Consider the following 24,048-nt stretch of genomic DNA (forward strand, 5'->3'; position numbering starts at 1 on the left):
CAGAATCATAGAATGGTTTTGGTTCTTAAACTCCTTTAAGATTGAGTCAAACCATCTACCCAGCCTCCAGACCATGTCCCCAAGTATGGCATCTACTCATCTTTTAGACACCTCCTGGCGGGTGACTCAACCACCCCCCTGGGCAGCCTGTTCCAACGCTTGACAACCCTACCAGTAAAGAAATTCCTCCTAATACCCAACCTAAATCTCCCCCGGTGCTTCTTGAGGAGAAGGGCCCCGAGCAGAGCCCGCACCTCCTGCCCTCAGGCAGGGCAGCGGGTGGCAGGTGGGATCAGGGATCACACTGCGTAAACGTACACTGGAAAACCACTGCGGAGGAGACCTACAACACCCGCTCCTCGCGAAGTGGAACGGGGACAACCTCCTGATTATTGACACCGCCCTGCCCTGAGTGACACCGGCGATCGCCAATCGGATGCGCGGGCAGCAGAGGGGGTGGTGTCCCCTGTCCTCCCCTAGGGGCGGTCAAAGCGCCCAGTGCCATGGCCTCTCCTCATATGTTGGTGGGTGCGGTTGGGAAGGAGGGAAAGAAGGGAGGGACAAAAAAAAGACCTATAAACCTCATTAGGAAATACACATACAGACATGGACACACACACACACACACATATACGTACACACGGACACAGGTGTGCGCACACACACACATGCACAGACATACAGACAGGCACACATGCACAGGCACACAGACACACACACACACACAGACACATAGAATAGTTTGGGTTGGAAGGGACCTTAAACATCATCCAGTTCCAACCCCCATGCCATGAGCAGGGACACCTCCCATTAGATCAGGCTGCCCAAGGCCCCATCCAGCCTGGCCTTGAACACCTCCAGGGTTGGGGCATCCACAACTTCCCTGGGCAACCTGTGCCAGTGCCTCACCACTCTCATCATGAAGAAATTCCTCCTTATGTCTAGTCTAAATCTGCCCCTCTCCAGTTTATACCCATTGTCCCTAGTCCTGTCACTACAAGCCTTTGTAAACAGTCCCTCCCCAGCTTTCCTGTAGCCTCATCAGGTACTGGAAGGTGCCTATAAGGTCTCCTCGGAGCCTTCTCCAGAATGAACAACCCCAATTCTTTCAGCCTGTCCTCATATGGAAGGTGCTCCAGCTCTCCAATCAACTTTGTAGCCCTCCTCTGGACCTGTTCACAATAGCTCCATATTCTTCTTAGGCTGAGGATTCCAGAAATGGACACAGTACTCCAGATGAGGCCTCACAAGAGAAGAATAGAGGGGCAGAATCACCACCCTTGACCTGCTGACCACGCTTCTTTTGATGCAGCCCAGGATGCTCAGACACACACACACACACACACACACATATGCACAGACGTGTACAGGCAGAGACACATGCACACAAACACACACAGACAAAGAAACATACTGGTCTTGGCTTTTTGTAGTAATGATTCGCATTCCTCCTGTACTAGTTTAGTAGCTGATGAAGGGCTAATAATGCCTCCATTGAACACCAATTAACCTTTTATCTATCACGTCCACAAAAAAAAATAATCTAGAGTAGTATAAATGAAATGATAGTGACAATGCACAGCACATCTATGCATTGATGGGTTTTTCCATCACGAATTCTGACACATTATTTAGAGGCTCCCCAAAACAAACAATTCAGAAACAGCCCCTCCTCCCAAAGCGACTGAGCCCACGGCGCTGCTCAGCCCTCCTCGCCGGGGAAGGGAGGGGAGAGAGGCACCGCCCCCGTTCCCCTCCTCTCTCCTCCCTTCCCCGGCGGGGAGGGTCGTTGGGCAAAATGGCTCAGAGGAGCGTGGGGCGGGCGCTGCGGGCGCTGCTGCTGGTGCTGCCGCCCGCCCGGGCTGCGCCGCTCACGGCCCGGGGACCGGCCGCCTCCTACGGGTAAAAAACATAGCGCTTCCTTGGCCCCTTCCCGCTCCCTGCTCCCTACCCGGGGCCTGCGGAAGCAAGAGAGAGAGTGTGTGTGTGTCTGTGTGTGTCTGCGTCTGCGTGTTTGAGAGTGAGTGAGAGTGTCCGCGTGTCTGTCTGTTTCTGTCTCTGTGTTTGTGACTGTGTTTCTGTCTGTGTCTGCATGTGTCTGTGCCTGTTTCTGTGTGTTGGTGACTCTGTGTCTGTATCTGCATCTGCGTATGTTTGTTTCTGTGTCTTTGTGTGTGTGTATCTGTATATCTGTGTATGTCTGTTTCTGCATGTCTGCATGTGTCTCTCTCTGTCTGTGTCTTTGTGTCTGCCTGTGTGTATCTCTTATGTCTGTCTTTCTGTGTATGTGTTTGTGACTGTGTGTCTGCCTGTGTTTATGCGTCTGCATATCTGCAAGTGTCTCTCTGCGTCTTTGTGTGTCTGCCTCTGTGTATCTCTATGTCTGTCTGTGTTTCTGTGTTTGTGACTGTGTCTCTGTGTGTCTGTTTGTCTACGTCTGTGTGTCTGCATGTTTCTCTGTGTGTTTGTGTCTTTCTGTGTGTATATCCGTGTCTTTCCGTGCGTCTGTCTTTCTGCCGTCTGTTCCTCTGTGTGTGAGTGTGCTGTCTATGTGTGTGTCTGTGTGCCTGGGAACAAGGTGTTTTAGCAAAACGGGTGCACCCTCAGTTCCGGGGTTGCTGGGTGTACCCCGAGGTACCTGTTTCGGCCCTTAGCCAGGCCATTCATCTCGCTCGGGAAGGAAAAGCCCTTTCTTAGATGCAAAGAGCTGTACAAGCAAGGCTGCACAGTCCCTGATCATCAGCATCTGCCACCCTCCCCTCTGCGAGTCCATTTCCCTCCCTGCTTCTCCGCCGCCTGCCCATAAGGTGTTTCCTGAATGTCACTGAGCTTGCGAAGAGAATGCATACATGCGATATAGATAATACTGCTTATTCTGCAAATCCGAAAACAGCCGTAAAACCTTATTCCCCACCTCCCCACCCCTCCAGCACAGATAAAGACTAGGTTGCATCGTAGCACAGCTGGAACAGAAAGGTTCGCAGATCAAGCTGCACTCCTGCAAAATATGAAGTGAAGTGTGACCTCCAGCAAGGCAGAGTACAAAGTCTGCCTACTCTGCATCTGTACTGTCGTGGTAAACATGGGCAGGACATACGCAATGCTTCTTAAAGAGCTATACACCTTAACATTACTGGTTCAGTTACAAAATAGTGGAGGGGGGGGGGTGGTTTTGTGTTTTTAAAAACAGTTTCTGATTATGCTACATAATGGAAAATGCAGTCTTTATGAAAACTTGATGGAAGTGAAGTTATGCTGACAAGCAAAACAAAGAGATTTCAGACTCAGAAACTTGACATGGGGAAGACCAAATCTGCCTTGGGTGTAGCCAGTTCTAGTGTGGTTTCTCTGCGCATAAAAGGAACCAACTTACTTGTTCTCGATCCAGAAAGTACTGAAAATACTCTCCTTGTGAAATTCCTGGATTTAATTGGGCTTCACACTGAAGCACAATCCAAGAATAAAATAAAGCATCACAAACTCAGCAAAATTCTCAAGCCCCTCATGTTAATAATTAATCCTCCAAAATGTGGAACTGTGTAAAAAAAATCTAGCATCTGAGTTGGGAAAGCAGAATATATTCTTTGTCAATTAAAACGACATGTTTGGTACTTTCAAAAAAAAAAAAACCAAGATGGTGGTTATTTCTGTTGTGTTAGTAACTGGAAATGTTTTTGGCAATTATTAATCAGAAGCAAACCCCCCCACATATTTCTATAAAATTTAATAAGGTCAAGGTACTCGTTTGCCATGGTGAGAACTCTGATAGAATAACCTGTTAAAATTAATGACAAACCAAAAGATGGTATAGTCAGAAAAAAATAAATTCTTTTATAAATAGAAAAAAGCAAGAATCGGGTATTAAAAAAAGAGATAAGAAGGCCATCTAAATGCTACATTCAGAATTCAGGTTCTGAAGTATATAGTCATGTATGTGTACTTAAAGGAGGTTTAACATTACATTCAAACTAATCACTGGAATAGTATTTGCATAACAATTCAGCAAAACTCACTGAATTATGATAGCACAATGAGTTTCTTTGAGGTGTATTTCTGCCACAGATCTGCCTTAGTACTCTGGTTTTCAAACTGGATCTGCACAGGCAGAAAGAGCTGATCTTATTCTGCACAGTCACAGCTCGTATATGGTACGATTGGTTATGCAGACCAAGATTCTGTGTAAAATCCAAATGACTTTGTGTTGAACAGGTTCTGCACACCCATGAAAGGCAAGTGACCCATTTAAATGTCACTATATTGTCATTAATATCTAGAAATAATTATTCTGTATTGCTTGAATGACCAGTTAGTAATGAGAATTAACTGTCTGAAAGTTTCCCTATTTCTGTCCCCTTCTCCCATCCCTAGTACTTCAATAACATCTGCCAAAATCCAAGTGAATGGAGTCCACCTACATTATCAGCAGACAGGAGAAGGAAGCCACGCAGTTCTTCTGCTTCCCGGAATGCTAGGTCTGGAAATTTTATCTTATCTCTGTAGAGCGACCACCTCTTTTGCCAGCCTGTCTCAAGCTAGAATGCACAAAACTAATTTGTAGTATGTTCAGTACCTGCTTACAGAGCATTGTAGCGATTAAAGGCACGGACTTCATTTTGGGGTGACAAACGAAATCGCTTTAATGTGTAAAGGCAAAGACTTGTGTAGTGTTTTTCTACACAGCTAACAGCTACTCCAGTGAATTTCCATTGAGCAATGGAGTGCTGCAGATGTGGTCCTTATCTTCATATTTTGGTTTTCTGCTTGGACTTAATGCATTCCTTTAACAATTCCAAGGTCTTAAACTCGCTAGCAAGCTTCTAGGCAAAGAGCTACACAAGGTGCAAAATAGCAGGGGGCTGGGGGGAAACCAGGTCAGCTATATTTGTTACACACACTAAATTATACATTGCTTTTTAGAAACTAGGTGCATTCCAATTGCGTTAATACGCATAATGCAGCACATCAGTTTATTATCAGAGTGAAAAAGGCACATCTGAAACTTGCTTTTCCTTATGTTTTCTTCTTTCGGGTTTTCAGGGCAACATCATTAACATTCTCAATGGCTTTTTGACATGGACAACAGGTTCTCCTAGCTAAGTGGTATTTGTCCATCAAAATCACTGCTTTTGATAACAACCTTTTAAAATTAACACAGGCTTTTTTTTTTTTTCTTTTTCTGGGTTCTTGGTGTTCTAAAGAAGGAATCAGTCTTAGTAGCACTTCATGGCAGGCTGTCAGTAGGACCGTTATTGTGCTCAGAGTTGGGCTCATGCTTAAGTGAATTGCTGGATCAAGATGATAGAATGCCAAGAACTGAAGAGCAGGAAACATTTGTTCTTGGCAGCAACATTTCAAGTCATTTTGAAGTGGTTCTTCCTTTTAAAAAAATCACAAGGGAAGGGTGGAAAAAGTTAATGCTAAGGGTGCTTTGGTAGTTATATGTTTTAATCTATTAATTTTAAATGACTTTTAAACAAGTAATCCTGTTGCCAGTTCTAACTTCTTAAATAGAAAGTTGTGGATAACAACATTATTAGGTGTACACTGCTGTTGTTCAGTTGGCATTAATATAAACAGTAGTAGTTAGGCTTCATATTTTTACCATTATTAATTTTTGGTTTAATATTTTGGGGCAACATGTAGGGTTGAACTTTGGTTTTGTGGCATACTTCTTCCCTTTGTTCTGATGCTAAGTTTTCTATGTTATTGCATGCTACTTACGGTATTAACAGACTAAGTACGTTGTGGCTATCAAATAGGTGCTTTTAGCTCAATAGAATTAATTTATCTCTTTGTAAACTACATTAAAACAAAAGTGATGTTTCTAACTAGAGAAGTACTGAGAAAGCACAGCATTCAGATATGCTTTCAGCCTTATGGGGTTTTTTTTTAGTTACAAAAATATAGTATAATAAGCATATGCATGACAGTGCAGAGATTTGGTACAAAGCCTATGTAAGAATACGTGATTAATATTAATCAGGTTGCGTTGTTATTTTTCAGACAACCTGATATTTTTCTTCTGACTCTAGCTATTAATTGGTGTTGCAAGAGAGAAGAGATCATGTCAGCCTGTAGTCAGCCCATCATGGCACGCTATATACAGCGTCTTTTATCATTTAGACATTTTATCAGTTGATGGTAAAGGAGGAGGTATCTGAGGACATATTTCTCCAAGTAAACAGAAAAAAAATCTTAAATTCCCTTAAACAGCCTTTTTAATATAATAATGGATAGCAAATTTGGTTTACATCATTTGAATATATTAGATATGAACATGTTTTAATCAAGTAGCACGTGAACCTGTTACCAAATGACCATAATGCAAATAAGAAATAAATTGTAGTCGTATCTTTATGCTAGTGTTCACAGATAGCTTAGTGCAACAGTCTGGATTACTTAATTTTTTAATCCTTTAAAGGTCTGAGCTAATAATAAAAGAAACTGTTCTGCATCAGAAAGATGGTTGTATTTGTCTTATTTTGGTAACGTACATATTAGAAAAATCAAAAGTTACAGTTTTGTGCTTTTTTGTCACCAGTATCTCCTCAGGCAACAAAGTACTTAAAGCTCAGCTTTAAGCACCAATATTCTCATAGAAGTGTTTTATTAAATAAGAACAACTGTCTCACACATTGCTTTTCACCTACAGATTTGTAGCTAGAGTCAGTATGTTCCTCCCCTTTCAGTTTCAACTGTGCTGTCCAGATAAATGGCAATGGCTCTGCTAGTGTTTTAAATTTGTTAAAGATAAATCCCTACCCAGGTAACTCAATTTAAGATTCTGCATTAAAGCACATACGTAGAGCACAGTTTTTCGTAAGCTTACAAACCTACCAGAAGTGGTTTGCTCTGAGCGTATTGCAGATAGTTCTAAAGATTTTTATTGTGGTACTTCCTCAGGCTTGAAAAGGTTAGCTGCAATCAGAGATAGAATGTACTTCAGTTGATGGATAACTTCTTTTACAAGTTTCTCTGGCTTTCTATGTCCAGTATGTATACTGTTTATGTGTCATTGTGATTACTGTAACTCAAAAATGATGTTTCAGGGAGTGGTCAAACAGATTTTGGACCACAGCTTAAGTCTATGAATAAGCAACTTTTCACAATTGTTGCTTGGGATCCTCGGGGATATGGACAGTCCATTCCTCCGTCTCGAGATTTTCCCCCAGATTTCTTTGAGAGGGATGCCAAAGATGCTGTGGATCTTATGCAGGTAAGTATATTCTGAGATTTTATTGTTTTATATATATATATATATAAAATATATATATTAAAACTCTTTTCCTTAAATTTTGAGGAGGAGGAAGAGTGCTGTTAAGCAGGTTGTTTCCAGCAGACAGCAAATTATGCAAAAGGGCATACGAATGAAGGCTTAAAACTGCACACTGATGCACACTGTTCTGGAAAATATTTCTTCTTCCATCTCTTCTGCAATATATAGGTTCAGCAGTGGGAATTAATTATAAAGCAATATGGGCTTATTCCAAAACCCTGCCTAAGTGGTTTGCAGCCAAGAACTGTATAAGTTTAGGTAAAGTGTATATAAAAACCAAACCCTGTGCTAAGTGGTTTAACTGAAGGGATTACAGTAGTGAAAAAGTCTTAGAAATGTTTTTAGTCAGTAGAATCTTTGCATTTTGCCTTGAGCAGCCCATTTCAATAGGCACTTGATTCTAAAAAGTAACCTGGCACTTTGCATTTTACAACATATTACTGAAATAATTTTTGTGGGAAATCGAACAGTTCCTGTGATTGTCCCAGATCTTAATAACTAATACAGCTGTTGCGATTGTAAAGAATGTGACCTAAAGCTGTTATTACTTCTCCATCTTGCAGATTTTTTTTTATTTCAAATCTGTGTTTCTGTGTTCCTCTTTTATTCTGCCCTATAAGTGCTAACACTATTTTCTGGTTTACTTTTAGCTAATATTTTGGCTTTGTTATGTTAAGCTATACAGTCTCTTTGGCCATGTTAAGACAGTTGGCAGAGCAATAAAATTCCAAAAATATGAGATAAGATTCAGACAGTCAATCCAATTGCATTTCTGTAATAAGCAGTAACCTTCCAGAAACCCATATGAAACTGGAAATGCAACCTTCCTGGAGCATTCTGCGTGGTGGAACAAAATAAGTCTGACAGCAGAATCAGGATTAAGACACAATTTTGCCCTCTAACCATAAAAGCAATCTCTCTGCACTGTAAATCACCCATTTCTTCTGCTATGCTAACAAAGAAAATCAAGATGCTTCCATGGATAGGTGACAAACTTTCAGTATAAATGGTTGTAACCTCCTTTCCTGCCTCTGTTCAAATACTAACAAATTCAAAATAGAAAACAGAGCTGTCCCCAGAAAGAATGTAACTCTGTAGCTTCCAGTTAAACAGGACAACAGCCTACCAATCTCTAAAGCTGTCAAAACAAATGAAACAACATCCTGTTTTTTTGAAGATGTTTATTGATACATGTATATAATAACAAATGATTAAAATCTTCCCAAGCAGGGTATCTTGCTTCAATTTTAGCGTAACAAAGGATAGCACAAATCCCAAGGAATCATCCCAAGTAGGACTTCCAGAATGAAACAGATACCTCTGTAGAGGGCTTTATGATGATGTACGGCTTATATACTTCACTGGCCTAACACGTAGCCAAAAAAACCTATCTGTATAGATGGGCCTTTAGAACCTTTATTCTAGGATCCTTCAGACTCTGCTGTCTTTGCTGGAGCTGTGAGTCCTGCAAGATTTCTGTGAAATAATAGAAGCTGAAATTCTGCAGAGTATTTAACACCTTGATGCAGATGACACTGCTCTGTATCACTGTATATGTTCTCCGAAGGAGTTTGCTTAAACTGGAAAGAGTATAATGCAAGTAAGTCCACTGCTGCATTTCAGCCTAATGACTAATGCTAGCAAAGGCCAATAGCATTAAAACAATCATTATGGAAATAATTAGTATTGATATTTAAGAGGTCCTTACTCTTCATATCCACTGTTCTAGTGAAAGGATGAGCTTAGGCTTCTCCAAGTTTTTGTAGATAAACCGCAACCCTTACTTGTAACATACTGCCTGTGATCCAATGAAAGCATACAGTGCACAGTGCTGTCGTATTGCAGCTCACTGTTGTAACTTACTTCTGTCACAGCATATGTGATAATTTGGTTGCATTTCATGTAGGCCTGGACAGAGGAGGTGATTTCAAAAGAGATTTTGTTCACTTGCAGAGTAAAGCCCTTACAAAATCACCTGCAGAACTGAGCAGTGCAACCAGCTCTCAGGTTATTGACAATGTTAGGTGGAGGACTGTACTGTAAGTAGTTCAAGATGAAAGAAAGCAAACACGCATACTGTATCCAACACATCTGTTACATCACATTGTTTTTGGAGGTTGCAAAGGGTAAATTAAATTCCTCTTGCTCGAAAAAGCATCCTGAGACAATCAAAAGAATGCATCAAGATAAGGGTTAGTAAACAAGAAAAATACTGGAGGCAAATAGATCTCAATTGAAGCATTGGAAAATAACCTGGCATGAAGAACAAAAATTTCAATCGGCTATTCCACCTACCAGCTGACGATGAGATCCATAGTTTGCTGGTGGTGATAGGAGAAGAGCAACAGCAAAAACTTAAGCTTTACAAGCACTGCTGCCAACTCCTGAAACTTGCCAAGACACCAGTAACCCTTCAGCAACATGATATGGAAAGTTGGTCACAGATAACTACTTTTTCAGCAGGCCAGGGTCAACTTTTGATCAGCTGCCAAAAATCAAGGTTCTCTTTTCTTGCTGTCAGCTCCTACTTTTCGTGTTCCTTTCTTTTCCCTACCTTATTTCCTCTCTGTTTAGTAATTACAGCTTAGCAGAGTGAAATATACTTTGAGCAACACTATAGTAGCCTAATAACAAGGAAGAAGCCAAACCCAGAAAAGCCTGAAAGTGATAAAAGTTTCCTAAATATTAGGTTGGCTGATAAAGTTATATCTCACTTCAGCCTTGAGTTTGCAAGCAGACTAGAAACTGTTTTTTCTGTCTCTGTTTCTATCATTGCCTGCATTGTTGCTTTCTTCTGTCCGAAAAAGTCCATTGCCTGCACTTTCAACAACAAAACACCAAGTACCAAAACAACTCACTCAACTAACTTGATTTTTTTCCTCCAAAAGTACAATATCTTCATTAATCACATCTAAAAGGCTGTAATTTCTGGAAAAAAAACCCAAAACATCCCACCCACTAAACTGCAAATACTGCTTAACCATCAAATATTGCCTCTGTACAACCTTCAGATATGTTTGCTCCTGAGTGCCTTTACTTTCCCTGTCCCTTGCCCACTGAACATGACATGCACAAAAACCTCTCTCCTGTCCCTGTTAGTACCCCCTACCACAGACTGCAGTATACGAGGAAGCAAAAGTTTCAAATTCTAGTGGAAAGCATTGTACCGGTCAGAATGAATTAAGGTCTCAGCTGTCATATTTTTTGCCCTGAGCCTTCCTTTCTGAGAAGGAGGAATTTATTAATATTTTGGATTGCAATTCAACATGAAGTAGCATTTAAAATATACACTTAAAAGCTTTCAAAAATGTGAATTGGGCACTAAAATTCATTACAATCCTATAGCAAATACTTTGAGCACTTTTTGCTTGTTATAGAGCAGTTTTGGTTTGGTTTTTTTCAGATCAGCTGGCATCAGTAAATTAGGTCACTGGGCTCCATTTTTCAAGTCTTAAACTTTTCTGTTTCTTAAGTTTATCTTGGTCTTGGATTGCCTATCATCCCACACTGTGATAGTCTTTGCCAACTTTATACCAGGAGAATCCACAGATTCTTGATACAGTCAGGCTCTCTGAGAAGGTCTTTACTCTCCCTTGTAAATTAACATTTCTTAATTTCAAGAGGGCTTTTTAAATGCAGCAAAAACCCAATATGGCTAATGCCTGTTTCATTAAAGAGTTGTAGAAAATTCGAAGGGCAGGTAAAGTCCTTGTTTTCTAAATATTTGACCTTTCCTATTTTTTGTATAGCAGGAAAAATTATATTTTCCAATTATGAAAGCTAGCTATAGTTCAACTATGTAGTGTTCTGTCTAAATCTGTACAGTTAGTTTTCAAGAAATATTTGATATTTGCCTGTAAGACCAGCTGATGGTTTGCATACAACTTTCTTGTACAAAACAAGGCACTGAAATTTAAGAAGTTCTCTTTGCTGGGGTGGAGTGATGGTGGAATTACAGCACTCATTGCAGCTGCGAAGTATCCAACTCTTATCCACAAGTTGGTTGTCTGGGGAGCAAATGCCAGCGTTACTCAAGAGGATGTGAGAATTTACAATGGTATGTACAAACTGAATATCATATTCTTGAAGAATTATTTTAATTTCTTCTTGGCCTAAGGATTTTAGTCATGTTGCAGCTAAGTGGTGACAGAGTTGAGGACAGAACAAACCTGAAGGAGGGGGACTCAAAATTCACCAAGTTGCTAGATAGAGGGGTAGATTAAAGCCATGGCGAGAAGTGGCCTAGCAATAACTCCAAAGGTAACAATGGAATTTTTTACAAGTCCTTACCAATTTACACTGCTGAAAAGTGTCAGTAGTTTTTTTCAGAAAGTAAAATTTTTTTTGCTGTAATAAACTCCTAAAAGTAAATTCCAAATAATACTACCAATTTCAGGCTTCATTTGTTTTCTCATGTCTTCTGCAACCTTTAGACAAGGTCCACAGAAAGTCACTGAGCTGGGCTAGCACACAGCAGCTTTTGCCTCCAAGACCTACGTAATACATAGATAGTAAGAAAAAAGGCTCATAACTTACCATTGGAATTCAGGAAGCAAATTAATCATTCAAGTAAACATCCCAGATGCCTAATTTGCATGCCTTTAAAGTTAATTACTGTGGTTACAAAACCTTTGCAAAGTAAAGAAATGGGATTTCTGATCCTTATTCCACTCACATGAAGTAGAATCGGGCCATTTGTCACTCCAAAGGAACACAGCAAAAGCTACCAGTGAACTCAGAAAGACACCTTATTTCCTTTTGAAATTAGAAATTAAGAGAGTCAGCCATACCGACTTTCAACAAATGTGGCCCAGTATAACTTGATTTAAGTGATTGGAGTTTGATTTATACCAGCTGTGAAATCTGACTGGCTTCAGCTGAATTACAAGTGTATGTATTGCGCATGAGTACCAACCTTACCTGTGCTAAAGCACTTGCACTGGTAGTAGCAGTGTATTTTTCAGTTGAGCAAGCAAAACGCGTTTTAGGTCTGTAAAGATGATACTTTATTTCTTTATGTGCTTTATATTTATGAAGTTTTGATTATATAATTCTGAAATGCACATCAGTCAATATCAGCCGACAGGCTAAAATGTAAACAAAAAAGATTTAAAAAAATCCCCAAGTCTTACTTTACGCAGAGCGCCCACAGCAGTGCTCACCTTTGGCCTCTTTCTGGGTGACAGGACTCAGAGAGCAGCAGTACAAGCCCACAGCTGGCCCGTCAGTGCATCTCAGCTGCCATGGAAGGTTTGGTAGGACGCAAAGGCGTACTTGATGCATGTCCTTTCAACGTTGGCTTCCCCCTACCCTTTCAAAATTAAGGCCAGCCATAAGGATAAAACAGTAGATTCTACAAGGGAAACAGCTTTTTAGTAACAGCTAGCCTACGGTGAGCAAACTCAGTTCCAATCGGATGCTGTTAGAAAGCTCTTTTGGTCACTGCTACCTTGCTCCTTTGGCTAAACAAGTTCTGTTTGTTAATAAACACCTCACTCCTTTCTTCCTTTAATTCCCATTTGAAACCAATTAAAAGCTTTTCTAGGGGCATACATTACTGTTTAATGATGCAGTACTTTTCAGGTTCTCTGCTATGTAAGCATTTATTGACACAAAGCTATACAGCTGAAATGTAGTTTAGTGAAAGTCACCCTTGTGGATATCTGGTTTATGAGCAGTACTGAAAATTTGAGGGGAAAAAGAAAACCAGATAAATCTGATAAATAAATAACTAGAATGTCAGATTATTTGTACAGCTTTAGCCAGCCTGCCATGAGTCATGAGGCTCTTCTTAGTAGAGTTGCTTGTTTTTCTGTGAGACTACGGAAAAGGTACCGTGATGTCAGCCTGCTGGAATGCCTTAGTAAGAACTTCCTTCTGTGAATACTAGTAGGAGCTATGGAAGAACTTCCATCCATGAGCCAAAGCAAAGGCTGAAGGGCATAAAAAAGAATTGCCAGCCCTTGCATACTGTTATAAAAGTCTCCTTCTTATAACCAAGCAACCTCCTTAAGCTCTTCTTCTGCAAGTCCTCCAAAAAGAAACATCAGAAGCTTGAGGACTGAGTCCTTTGATAATTAATTTTCTTCTGTTTTTCCTTGTGACCATAATAACAAGATGGTCTTCAGCAACTCAGAAAGACCACAGGAGAGACTGTAAAACTATCTTTTTAATACACTTCCCATACTACTGAGTTATTTAAAACAATTCAGAGTGGTTTCGGGTTTGAAATACACACCTATGATCTGGTTTGAAAACTTTCTCATATTAGATGTTGATAGTACTGGTTTATATCTTGTTGCTGAAAAGGACTTAACATATTTTAATGCTATTTTATGTAGGCATCCGAGATGTTTCAAAGTGGAGTGAAAAGGTCAAGAAACCACTAGAAGAGATGTACGGACATGAATACTTTGCAAAAACCTGTGAGGCTTGGGTAGATGGAATATCTCACTTTGCTGAAGAATCAGATGGTAAGGCTTTTACAGTGTTAAACTGAAGCAGTTATGGTAGCAGACATTTCTGGATAAAAAAAAATAATCTAACAGTACTACTAGCAGCCAGTAAAGGAAGGACTCTGCATATGGCATTAAAAGCTGGGTCTGACTCACATTCGTGAAGAAAGCAATTACTCTGTAGACGGTTCACAGAACCAGCAAGGTACAGGAGGAAAAAACAGTTATGGGAAGCATTAGCTGATGAGTCTCTCCTCTTGTTCCACCACAAAACTACATTATTAAATCATTGCTTTTGTGCAGACTGAACGGGAGGAATTTTGCTCAAGCTTTTTTCTCCTCTCTTCTCTCAGCGTCAAAGGGTTACCCCTTGGTGACAAGGATTACCGCTTGTTAAAATATCCAAAAAGTGATATTAATTAATGAATAGCTAGTGTTTTACATATTCATCTAAGTCATTTATGCACATTTTTTTGACTGTTACAGTGAAACAACTGTTGTTGTCCAGAGCTGGCTGTTCCTGCTGGATGCTGATTACATTTTGAACCAGACTTTGCCCGAGCTTCAGAGAGCAGAGCTGTAGCAGTTGAGTTAGAGTAATATTGTAGCATGTAAGATCGATTTTAGCAGAGCGGAAATCTTTGTGCTCATTCCAGTTTCTGCAAACAAGAGCTGATGCATTCTTTCAAAACTTATAGCATATAAGGAGTTAAAACAGAAGGAAGTTCAGAGTTTAAGAATTCAGAATTAACAAAAGCATGTTTGAAAAAAACACTATTGACTCAGCTCAGGTGTTGAAAAATCCAAAAAGAATAGTTAAAGTAGGCAATATAATTATTAGGTATTTATCTCTGAAAATGCCTGCAATTATTCTATTTAGACTTTTGCAGAAAGGATACCGTGAATAACCCATTGTCCTGTTTTAGTTCAGAGGAGAATTGCTTTAAATTTACCTAGTGCAGAAATACATAGTATATAAAACAAGGAGTCTGTAACCCTCGTATATATTTTTCTGTAGCTTTCATAATGAACGGCAGCAAGTACTACAAGGAAAGTATTCCTTCATTTTGTATTTTTTCCATGAAGTTTCGCATGATATCAGCAACATGAAACCAGAATTTCTCCCAGTAGAGGGATGTAACAAATTGTGATCTGATTTTATTTTACCCCTTTCTAGACTGCATCTCCTTAAAACTAGTTTATGCTTTAAATTCAAAGCCTAAGCCAGTGAAACTGTGCCTGTGACTTTCATCCTTTTACTGTCTGCACAAGCCTCAAATACTATGAAATGGAATGACTGGGAAAAAGAAGCCACCTGGAGACATTTAACAAGGAGCTGAATTACTGCAACTGGGTTAGATATTGGGAGAGGCCTAACATTTCCTTAAAAAAGCAACTGTCATACTGCATTTTTTTCCAGATGTAGCTTGGAGAGGATGACTTCGACTACAGGCAGGCCTCCATGGGATTAAAGTTAAGACACACTGCACAAAGATGCAGATATGGCAAATACAAGAAAGGGGGTTAGTAAACCCCATCAGAGATAAAAGAAAGACAATAAAGCCTTTGTTAGTCAAAAACTCAACTCTAGCAGTTTTTAAGAAATAAACTATTTGCCCTAAATGGGACAGCTTTCAGTGTGAAATGCCGTAAGAAATGAACTTTTAGAAGGTGCCAACACTTAATGAAACTAAGTTGCATAAAGCTGCAAAGTTCAAGATTCTTCTTGCTGTTCTGTTTCTGAAGTAAATATAATTTCATGGCTCTACTACAGAACAGTTGTAGAACTGGAAGCTAGGAAATAAGACTTTGACGGCCAAATATGTCCTTAGGTAAATAACCTAAATTTACTTGTTCTGCTAAAACATTCAATGCTTGTGCAGGTGTTTGAGGACTATGGGTGAGATGTTCTAAATTAAAATATTTAACTGGTAGAACTGCAAACTAAGACTACGTAAATGAACAAGTGATTGGAAAAATTCTGTGAAACAGCGTATGACACTAGAGCTAAGGAAAGCGTGCATGTATGAGCAGTAACTGTACAGCTGTTGGCAGTTGGAAGGAGACAACTACAAATAGGACAAAGTTAGCTTAAAGATAAATGAAATATAGAACTCATCAAGTACATTTTGCCCAAAGATTCTCTTGTGAGAGTTTGGGAAGTTAGTGAGATTAAAGACGAGGCAGCATAAAATTACTCTTGAGGTTCTGTAAGATCAATGGGCAGGGAATATAACCTTTGAATAACTTTAGTACAATTTGTATTAAATAGCTAACTTGCTACAGACAGGGAAGAGTTTGGAAGGTGGAACAGGTATGAGTACAACCTAAGTTAACTTGATAAAAGTAGCAAATCTTGTAACAGACAGCCAATGCAACAAAATGTAGCCTAAACACCAAGGCCATGAGACTCTAACACTGAAAAGAACAAAGCCAGGGAAGAGATGCCTGTGTTTGCTTTGAACTGTCAAAAAGAGCCTGAATGAAATGTGGGACAGAAGTACTTAGTTCACTGTATCTGTTTGAACTAGTATCCATTTAGGAACCAAATTCCAGTGAAGGACCATTTTGGAGAAAGAAATTTTAATTATAGTTCTGATTACACAGTTCTGTAGATAAGTGGCATGCTGTCCATGAAGAGAGGCAATAGCTAGAACCCAGTGGAGTTCACGATCCTTTACAGAGGCAGTTTCAGTTTTTAACGCTATTTTAAAACAAAGCTTGACCTTCATTTATTTTCTCCCTAGGTAGTATCTGCCAACAGTTGCTGCCAGATATTAAATGTCCCACACTTATAATTCATGGTGAGAAAGACCCTTTGGTTCCAAGAGCTCACGCAGAATACATCCATAAGCACATCAAAGGCTCCCGGTAAGTTGTAGGATGGAGTGTTTATAAATCAACATTGATGAAATGAAGTAGTTCAAACCCACAAAGTAAAAAAAAAAATTTATTTGGACAAGTTGTCGCTGCCACAGACATTACATTGACATTCTATCTCTGTTCTAGACTTCACTAGCAAGTTACGATGCAAGCAGCGTAGCTGGACCTTTCTTGTGATACAAGTAGTAGAATATTTTAATGACCTCCTTCCTAGTGTTTTCCAAAAGAAAACAAGTAAGGTCCTTTTCCTCTTTCCACTTCACACACAAAACCGCTCCCTAACATTTATCAAAACAAGCAGATTTCTTCTCTGTTTCTCTATAATGGCCATTGCATTCCTTTTGCTGTGAGAGACTGCATTTCTGCCCCATTCGGTAGAGCAGTGAATTTAGGTGCTACAAATGGAGAGAGAGTCCCACTTAATGGATAGAAGCGCAGGATACTGATGTGTGCTCTGCCTTCTTGTTTGAACAGCCTCAAAGACTTTGGTTTTCCACCTGTCCCATGAATCTTCAGTGGTTTTAAGAAAAGCAAAATGAGAAAAAGATGTACAACTGCGCTCAGAGATACTACTTTATGTACAAGAAAATTTCAGGGCACCATCTGAAACCTCCAGCTTCCTGTAAAAAACTGGCATTTCACTAGCAGTATTTCCTTCATAGAGTTGCACACAAATTAAAGAGTTCTGTTACTACTTAGTAACAGACCATGATGATTAGCACTGGGGAAAATTGGGAGAACAAACCCCAGTTTTATGAATGCAGAATGTAGGGAACCAGTTCATTGGTGTCATTGAGTGATGTATTTACCTCAAAGTCAGCCTCACTGTCTGTAGAAATGCATTGTGCCACAGGAAAGATGAGGACAAGAGACCTTTCTAACAGTCACAGGCAGGTGTTTTATTCCCTGTCTGCTAGGTAGTTACTCTCATGTACCCTGCTCAGAACGTCATCCGGTTCACTGAGCTCCAAAATGTTCCAGGTGCTGAGGCAAATTATCACAAAAACTAGATGAGGATCAGATAGTTTCTCTTAGAAAGACAAGCAGAAGACAAAACAGCGTTAGAAGCTGTGATCCAATAAAATGTGAAGTATAGGAGTTCTTTGCCTGTCTTTATGCTGAAGCGCTCCCTCGTATGTATATTCCATTGGGAAGCAGAATATAACCTTAGATTTAATATTTTTTCAGCCACACATTTCTACCATCAACTTTTTCTTGCCTTGATTTTTATCTAGTAGTAGAGCAGAAAAAGCTTTTGTCGAGTGTAGTGCAGATGCATTGGTTGTTTATCTCACAGTAAGAGCGTGTGCCATGATTCTGTATTTGTGTGGTATGGCTAGAGTTCAGTAACATTACAGTGGCTTAACAGCAGCAGTGGATACCATCCACTATGGATGCCATAGGTTGGCACGTCTGTGCAACAGACAGACTTAATGAAATTCAGACAGAAGTGTTAGAATAGCTGGGCAGGTTCACACACTATTGCTTTTATCCCCCTAAGACAAAACAGCACTTGTCACCATTAAAAGAAGGAAGATCTCCCCTGCTGGAGCGGAGCAACATAGTAATGCATCACTCAAGAGGTTTTTTGCTTTCTGTTGAGACTACTTCAAATTATTTTATACTCCCACTTACTAAGAATTTCCCACCACAATACAAAGAAAGTACATACTAGTGTAAAATTTCTCACACAAAAAAACCAATTGCAAGTGGAATTTTAGGTTAGTTGCACTCATAGTAGTATTACAATCTAAAGATGTAACGTGCACAGATGTGAATCCTAAACTTTTGTTATAGGTGAAGAACCGTTACCTACCTTTTCTGCTTTAATAGATGAATGGATGGTGTTAATTTTGGATTTTGTCTTTTTGTAGAAAGATTAGGCAAAGTTCAAATGCTAACTAAGTTTGGGTGGTAACAAGAAATCTATGTTTTTGTAGCGATGTCTTCAGCGTGTTCACTGCCAAACACAACCACTGTTCTCTAAACGAGGCAAAAAAGCTCACATACTTCACTTACCTTTAAAAAGATGCATCCCACTCCCATTAATTTGGGAAGGTTTTCTTTGCAGACCACCAGAAGGGATCTTAGAAACTGGGTCTAGAACACAAAGTTTTAAGCCCAGCTTATCCTCCACAAAGTGGGGCATGTAGTATTCTTGTTGACGTAACTGTTTCTGTGGTTCACATTCTGAACCTCATACACTGGGCTAGTACATTTTATTAAGAGTTACTTCAGTTCTGTATGGGGCTAACCAAGATAAGGAAGAAAGCAACAAATATTTTAATTACTTATGCTCACAGAATATAATGCATATTCAGTATTTGATTTTTCTCTTTTAAGGCTGCTTCTGATGCCAGAAGGAAAACATAACCTACATCTGCGTTTTGCAGAGGACTTCAACAGACAAGTTGAGGATTTCCTACACTGACCTAAACTCTAAAACAAGTTAGAGGCGTTTGTCCTTGCCTTATTCAGGCATTTTAGTTGGCTGTCCATTTTCATTCAAATTACAGATAGGTTTGAGTGCTCTAAGAAAAAATATGAAAGGTATTTGTATGAAAAAGCATACATTTTCAGACTGTGTGAGCTTCACTGGATCAGAGCGCACCACTGTGCTGAAGGATTTCTGATGTTTCTTTAAACTTACTTCTTGACACAGGGGCAGAAAAGCTGTTTTGTGTCCAATAGAGGTGTTAAGAAAGACAAAAAACATGATCTAGAATACATGCCTTTATGTGCTCTTAACATTTAAGAACAAAACCATTGTAATAACTCGGATTCTAAACTGTTACATTGAGAAATCTGTCAAAGTTACAAGTGCTGAGAGGATAATTGGGTACATAGCTTCTAGAGAACATGCTTCACCACCACTACCAGAAGTCATTCAGTACACATGCCTGTTTTACAGAAGTTCCTTTTAAATCATGGGGACTTAAGCCTCATCCTCCTCTCCTTCTTCTTCAAACTCCCCCTGCTCATCAGCAGTGGCATCCTGGTATTGCTGGTATTCGGAGACCAGGTCATTCATGTTGCTCTCCGCCTCCGTGAACTCCATTTCATCCATGCCCTCGCCGGTGTACCAGTGCAAGAAAGCCTTGCGCCGGAACATGGCCGTGAACTGCTCCGAGATCCTCTTGAAGAGCTCCTGAATGGCCGTGCTGTTGCCAATGAAGGTGGCGGACATCTTGAGACCACGTGGGGGAATGTCACAGACGGCCGTCTTCACATTGTTGGGGATCCACTCCACAAAGTAGCTGCTGTTCTTGTTCTGCACGTTGAGCATCTGCTCATCCACCTCCTTCATGGACATGCGGCCCCGGAAGATGGCAGCCACCGTCAGGTAGCGACCGTGGCGGGGGTCGCAGGCGGCCATCATGTTCTTGGAGTCAAACATCTGCTGCGTCAGCTCGGGCACCGTCAGGGCTCGGTACTGCTGGCTGCCACGGCTGGTGAGGGGGGCAAAGCCCGGCATGAAGAAGTGCAGCCGAGGGAAAGGCACCATGTTCACCGCCAGCTTGCGCAGGTCGGCGTTCAGCTGACCCGGGAAGCGAAGGCAGGTGGTCACTCCGCTCATGGTGGCCGACACCAGGTGGTTGAGGTCCCCATATGTGGGAGTGGTCAGCTTCAGGGTGCGGAAGCAAATGTCATACAGGGCCTCGTTGTCAATGCAGTAGGTCTCATCCGTGTTCTCCACCAGCTGGTGCACAGACAGGGTGGCATTGTAGGGCTCCACCACCGTGTCTGACACCTTGGGGGACGGCATGACGCTGAAGGTGTTCATGATGCGGTCGGGGTACTCCTCCCGGATCTTGCTGATGAGGAGGGTGCCCATGCCAGAGCCTGTGCCACCACCCAGCGAGTGGGTCAACTGGAAGCCCTGCAGGCAGTCACAGCTCTCCGACTCCTTCCTCACCACATCCAGGACAGAGTCCACCAGCTCGGCACCTTCCGTGTAGTGCCCCTTGGCCCAGTTGTTGCCAGCCCCACTCTGACCTAGACGATTGGACCAGAAGCAAGGTGCCCAGTTAGTGCCCCGCAGAGGAACAGATAGAATGCCACTTCTCCTGCCCCGCAGGGTTCATCCCCAACTTCCATCCCCACTGCGCTGTTGAGATTCAGGTCCCCCAGGGTCAGCAGCACACTGGCCCTGAGCCTTTTCCGTGCAGGAATCTCCCGCTTTGAGACTCCTCCATGCCAGCCTCACTCACCAAAGACAAAGTTGTCGGGTCGGAAGATCTGTCCAAAGGGGCCGGAGCGCACAGAGTCCATTGTACCGGGCTCCAGGTCCACCAGGATGGCACGGGGGACATATTTGTTACCTGTGGGAGGAACCAGAGCCGGTGTTACAGCCTCACAGTCATCAGCCAGCAGCACAGCCCTGCTGCGCTCCCCTCTGCCTCCCCGCATTTTGACAGAGACACACTCTCCATCAAGACTACTGCATTATCAGAGCCATTCTGAGAACAAAGCTCTCTTAGAGGAGTCACTTGCAGATGACAGCTCTTGTTCGGGGAATTTTCCAGCCCTGATGAACTGGCACACCTGCCATCCGAGGAAGCAGACACACACTCACCAGCAGCTTCATTGTAGTAGACGTTGATCCTCTCCAGCTGCAGGTCGCTGTCCCCGTGGTAGCTGCCGGTGGGATCGATGCCGTGCTCATCGCTGATGACCTCCCAGAACTATAAGAAATTTTTGGAAAAGGGGCGATTGAGCCCAGCTGGCCGGTGCCAATCAGAGCCCAGCGGGGGCTGTGCATGCCCTGGCCCGACCACTCCCTCGCAGGGCGGAGCAGCTGCCCGGGAGGAAAGCGAGTCAGTGCAGGAGGATTGCACAGCAGCTGAGCCCCCGGGGGGCAGACAGGCAGCTGGAGCACCCAAGTGCAAGTAAATTCTTTTATAGCTCGTATCGCAAGGGTGACAGTCCCCAGGGATCTCAGTGAGCCGGTCTCCCATTGTCTAGCAGTGAGTTAAGACCCTCTAGCCTCTACAAGATGGCTCCTAAGCACCTCCAAAGCTTCTGCGAGCACCTCCAAAGCCTCGAAGGGAGAGCGTTACCCGCGGTACTGAAACACCTCCCGTTTCCTCCCGAAGGGGCGAGGCGGGGGGGGGGTGCGGCTGGGACGCTGCAGCTGCCTGGGGAGGGCAGGGCAGCCACGGGGCCGAGCCCGGGCATAGCCCTGCTCCCACGGGAGCTCAGACCGGCGCGGGGAGCAGGAGCCGCTCTGCCTTCGCCACCCGGGGGGCGCTTTTCATTCTGGGGCTGGGGCTGCGCGGTCCCCCCGCATCCCGCCGCATACCTTGGCGCCGATCTGGTTGCCGCACTGCCCGGCCTGGATGTGCACGATCTCACGCATGGTGCCTGGCGTTCCGAGGGTGCTCCGACACGCTCCTTTCCGCACTGCACTCCTCCCGCTCCACTCCCGCACTCAGCACTGCAGCAGCCGCGCCCCGCGCCGGTCCATTAAATCGGGCGCTGCGCCCCGCCCCCTGCGGTGACGTCATGCGGCATCGGCGCGGGGCCAATGGGCGCGGGGTGGCGGGGCGGAGCCGCGGCATTGTCTCCGGCGGGGGCGGGGCCTGAAATAGGGGCGTGGTGATTGCTCAAGGGGCGTGGCCAGCGGGGCGTCCCGGGCCGGGTCCGGAGAGCGTGGCTGCCCTGGAGGCACTGGAGGAGGTTCGCCTTTATCGGGGGGAAAGGGGGGGGGGGGGATGGTTCTGATAAGGCGTGGCTTGTCTTGAAAATGAAAAAGTTAAAAATAGAACCAAGGAAAACCTTGTCTCTTCTCTGCACACCTGTTGGAGCTCTTCCCCTTACTGTTGTTTTTAGAATCATAGAACGGTTTGGGTTGGAAGGGACCTTAAAAATCATCTAATTCCAACCCTCCTGCCATGGGCAGGGACACCTCCTACCAGATCGGGCTGCCCAAGGCCCCATCCAACCTGGCCTTGAACACCTCCGGGGAAAGGACATCCACAACTTCCCTGGGCAATCTGTGCCAGTGCCTCACAACTCTCATCGTGAAGAATTTCTTCCTAATGTCTAGTCTAAATCTTCCTCCCTCCAATTCAAAGTCATTCCCCCCTCACCCTATCACTACATTCCCTTGTAAAAAGTCCCTCCCCAGGTATCTTGTAGACCCCCTTCATTTACTGGAAGGCCACTCTAAGGTCTCCTTGGAGCCTTCTTTTCTCCAGGCTTAACAAGCCCGACGCTCTCAGCCTGTCCACATATGCGTCACAGCAGCAAAGCATGTACCTCTATATTTTATTAGCACCCTCAAGCCTGTATTTCTAGCTCAGGCCTGCTAACTCATGTTCCGATATGTCTTAAACACAAGAAGCATCTTTCCATCGCTTGGGCACCTGAAACAAGTGGGGACTGGGTGGCGATGATAAAGCCCACAGCCACTTTCAAGTGGTGCAACCCTACTTTGTGCTGCCAAACCCATGTATGCGAGTCTCTAATTTCAGGAGTGCAGAGGGCTAGCATGAAACTTGACACTGCCGCATCTTTTTCTGGGAGTGGTCTGAGGGAGTGATAGCAGTTCGAACACCCATAAGAATGGGATATCTTTTATTCTATAAGTAAAGTTATGTTCTGCCTTACCAGACGCCTTCCATGCACCTCAGTTTGGAAGATATTTGGACCGAGCTCCTAGCATCATTCTGTGTGCTCTCGTAGGAAAAAACTGAGCTAAGTACATGGCCGATGACTGAGGGAGGAAGGACAGTTCAAGTACAACAGTGAGAACAACACATTTGAACCACGATACATGCCTTTGTCTGTGTTGTTGCCATGGAGAATATCCAAAATAAACTTCAGCAGGGTCTGTAATGGATTGTGCAGGAACTATTGGACTCGACTATAAAACGTTAATTGATTCACAACTGCAAATTTTTCAGCAGTGAAAGCATCTTTGCCACACTGCTGGCCAATCTAATGTGGACAGCTTTACACTATGACCAGGGAAGGGAGATGACAACTCACAACCAAACGAGGAAGCAGTGGAACAGGTTGGCAAAGAGGATGTGCCTCATATTCAGCACAACAGAACTGGAGGGGGTCCGAGGTGCCAAGAAGACAGCATGGCAAGGCAAGTTCTCGCACTCTTCCTGGGAATCAGCGGGCTTGGGTGCCTCTCTGCAATGCCTCTACACTAACACATACAGTATGGGTAATAAATATGATGAGTTAGAAATCTGCATGCAGCTGCAGGGCTGTAGTCTCACTGGGATCACAGGGACAGGTCACATGACTGGAGAGCTGCCATGGAGCGATGCAGGCTCTTTAGAAAGGATAGTATGGGCAGGCGAGGTGTGAGAGTTGCTCTTTGTGTGAGAGAGCAGCAGAAACACACAAAGCTTTGCCAGGGGATGGATGATTAACCAGCTGAGGTCTAAAGGGTCAGGATTAGAGGGCAAACTAATG

At 42.8% G+C, this 24,048-nt stretch overlaps 2 protein-coding genes across 2 annotated transcripts; one reads left to right on the top strand and one right to left on the bottom strand.

Moving 5' to 3' along the window:
• Positions 1–1,769: 1,769 nt before the first annotated feature.
• BPHL (biphenyl hydrolase like) lies at positions 1,770–19,199 on the top strand. Its single transcript, XM_009569220.2, has 7 exons — positions 1,770–1,902; positions 4,369–4,472; positions 7,050–7,216; positions 11,180–11,333; positions 13,618–13,749; positions 16,479–16,602; positions 18,958–19,199. Exons 1-7 carry the CDS (start codon positions 1,799–1,801, stop codon positions 19,043–19,045), a joined length of 873 nt encoding a protein of 290 aa, XP_009567515.2. The 5' UTR covers positions 1,770–1,798; the 3' UTR covers positions 19,046–19,199.
• A 135-nt stretch (positions 19,200–19,334) lies between these two features.
• On the bottom strand, positions 19,335–22,078 carry LOC104066605 (tubulin beta-1 chain). The gene is made up of 4 exons (XM_054058771.1): positions 21,917–22,078; positions 21,191–21,299; positions 20,826–20,936; positions 19,335–20,610 (listed from the first exon to the last, which is right to left on the bottom strand). The coding sequence occupies exons 1-4, from the start codon at positions 21,971–21,973 to the stop codon at positions 19,550–19,552; spliced, it is 1,338 nt and encodes a 445-aa protein (XP_053914746.1). The 5' UTR covers positions 21,974–22,078; the 3' UTR covers positions 19,335–19,549.
• Between the last annotated feature and the right edge of the window lie 1,970 nt (positions 22,079–24,048).

Source organism: Cuculus canorus, chromosome 2, assembly GCF_017976375.1.
Source record: "Cuculus canorus isolate bCucCan1 chromosome 2, bCucCan1.pri, whole genome shotgun sequence".
In the NCBI taxonomy this organism is placed as follows: Eukaryota; Metazoa; Chordata; class Aves; order Cuculiformes; family Cuculidae; genus Cuculus; species Cuculus canorus.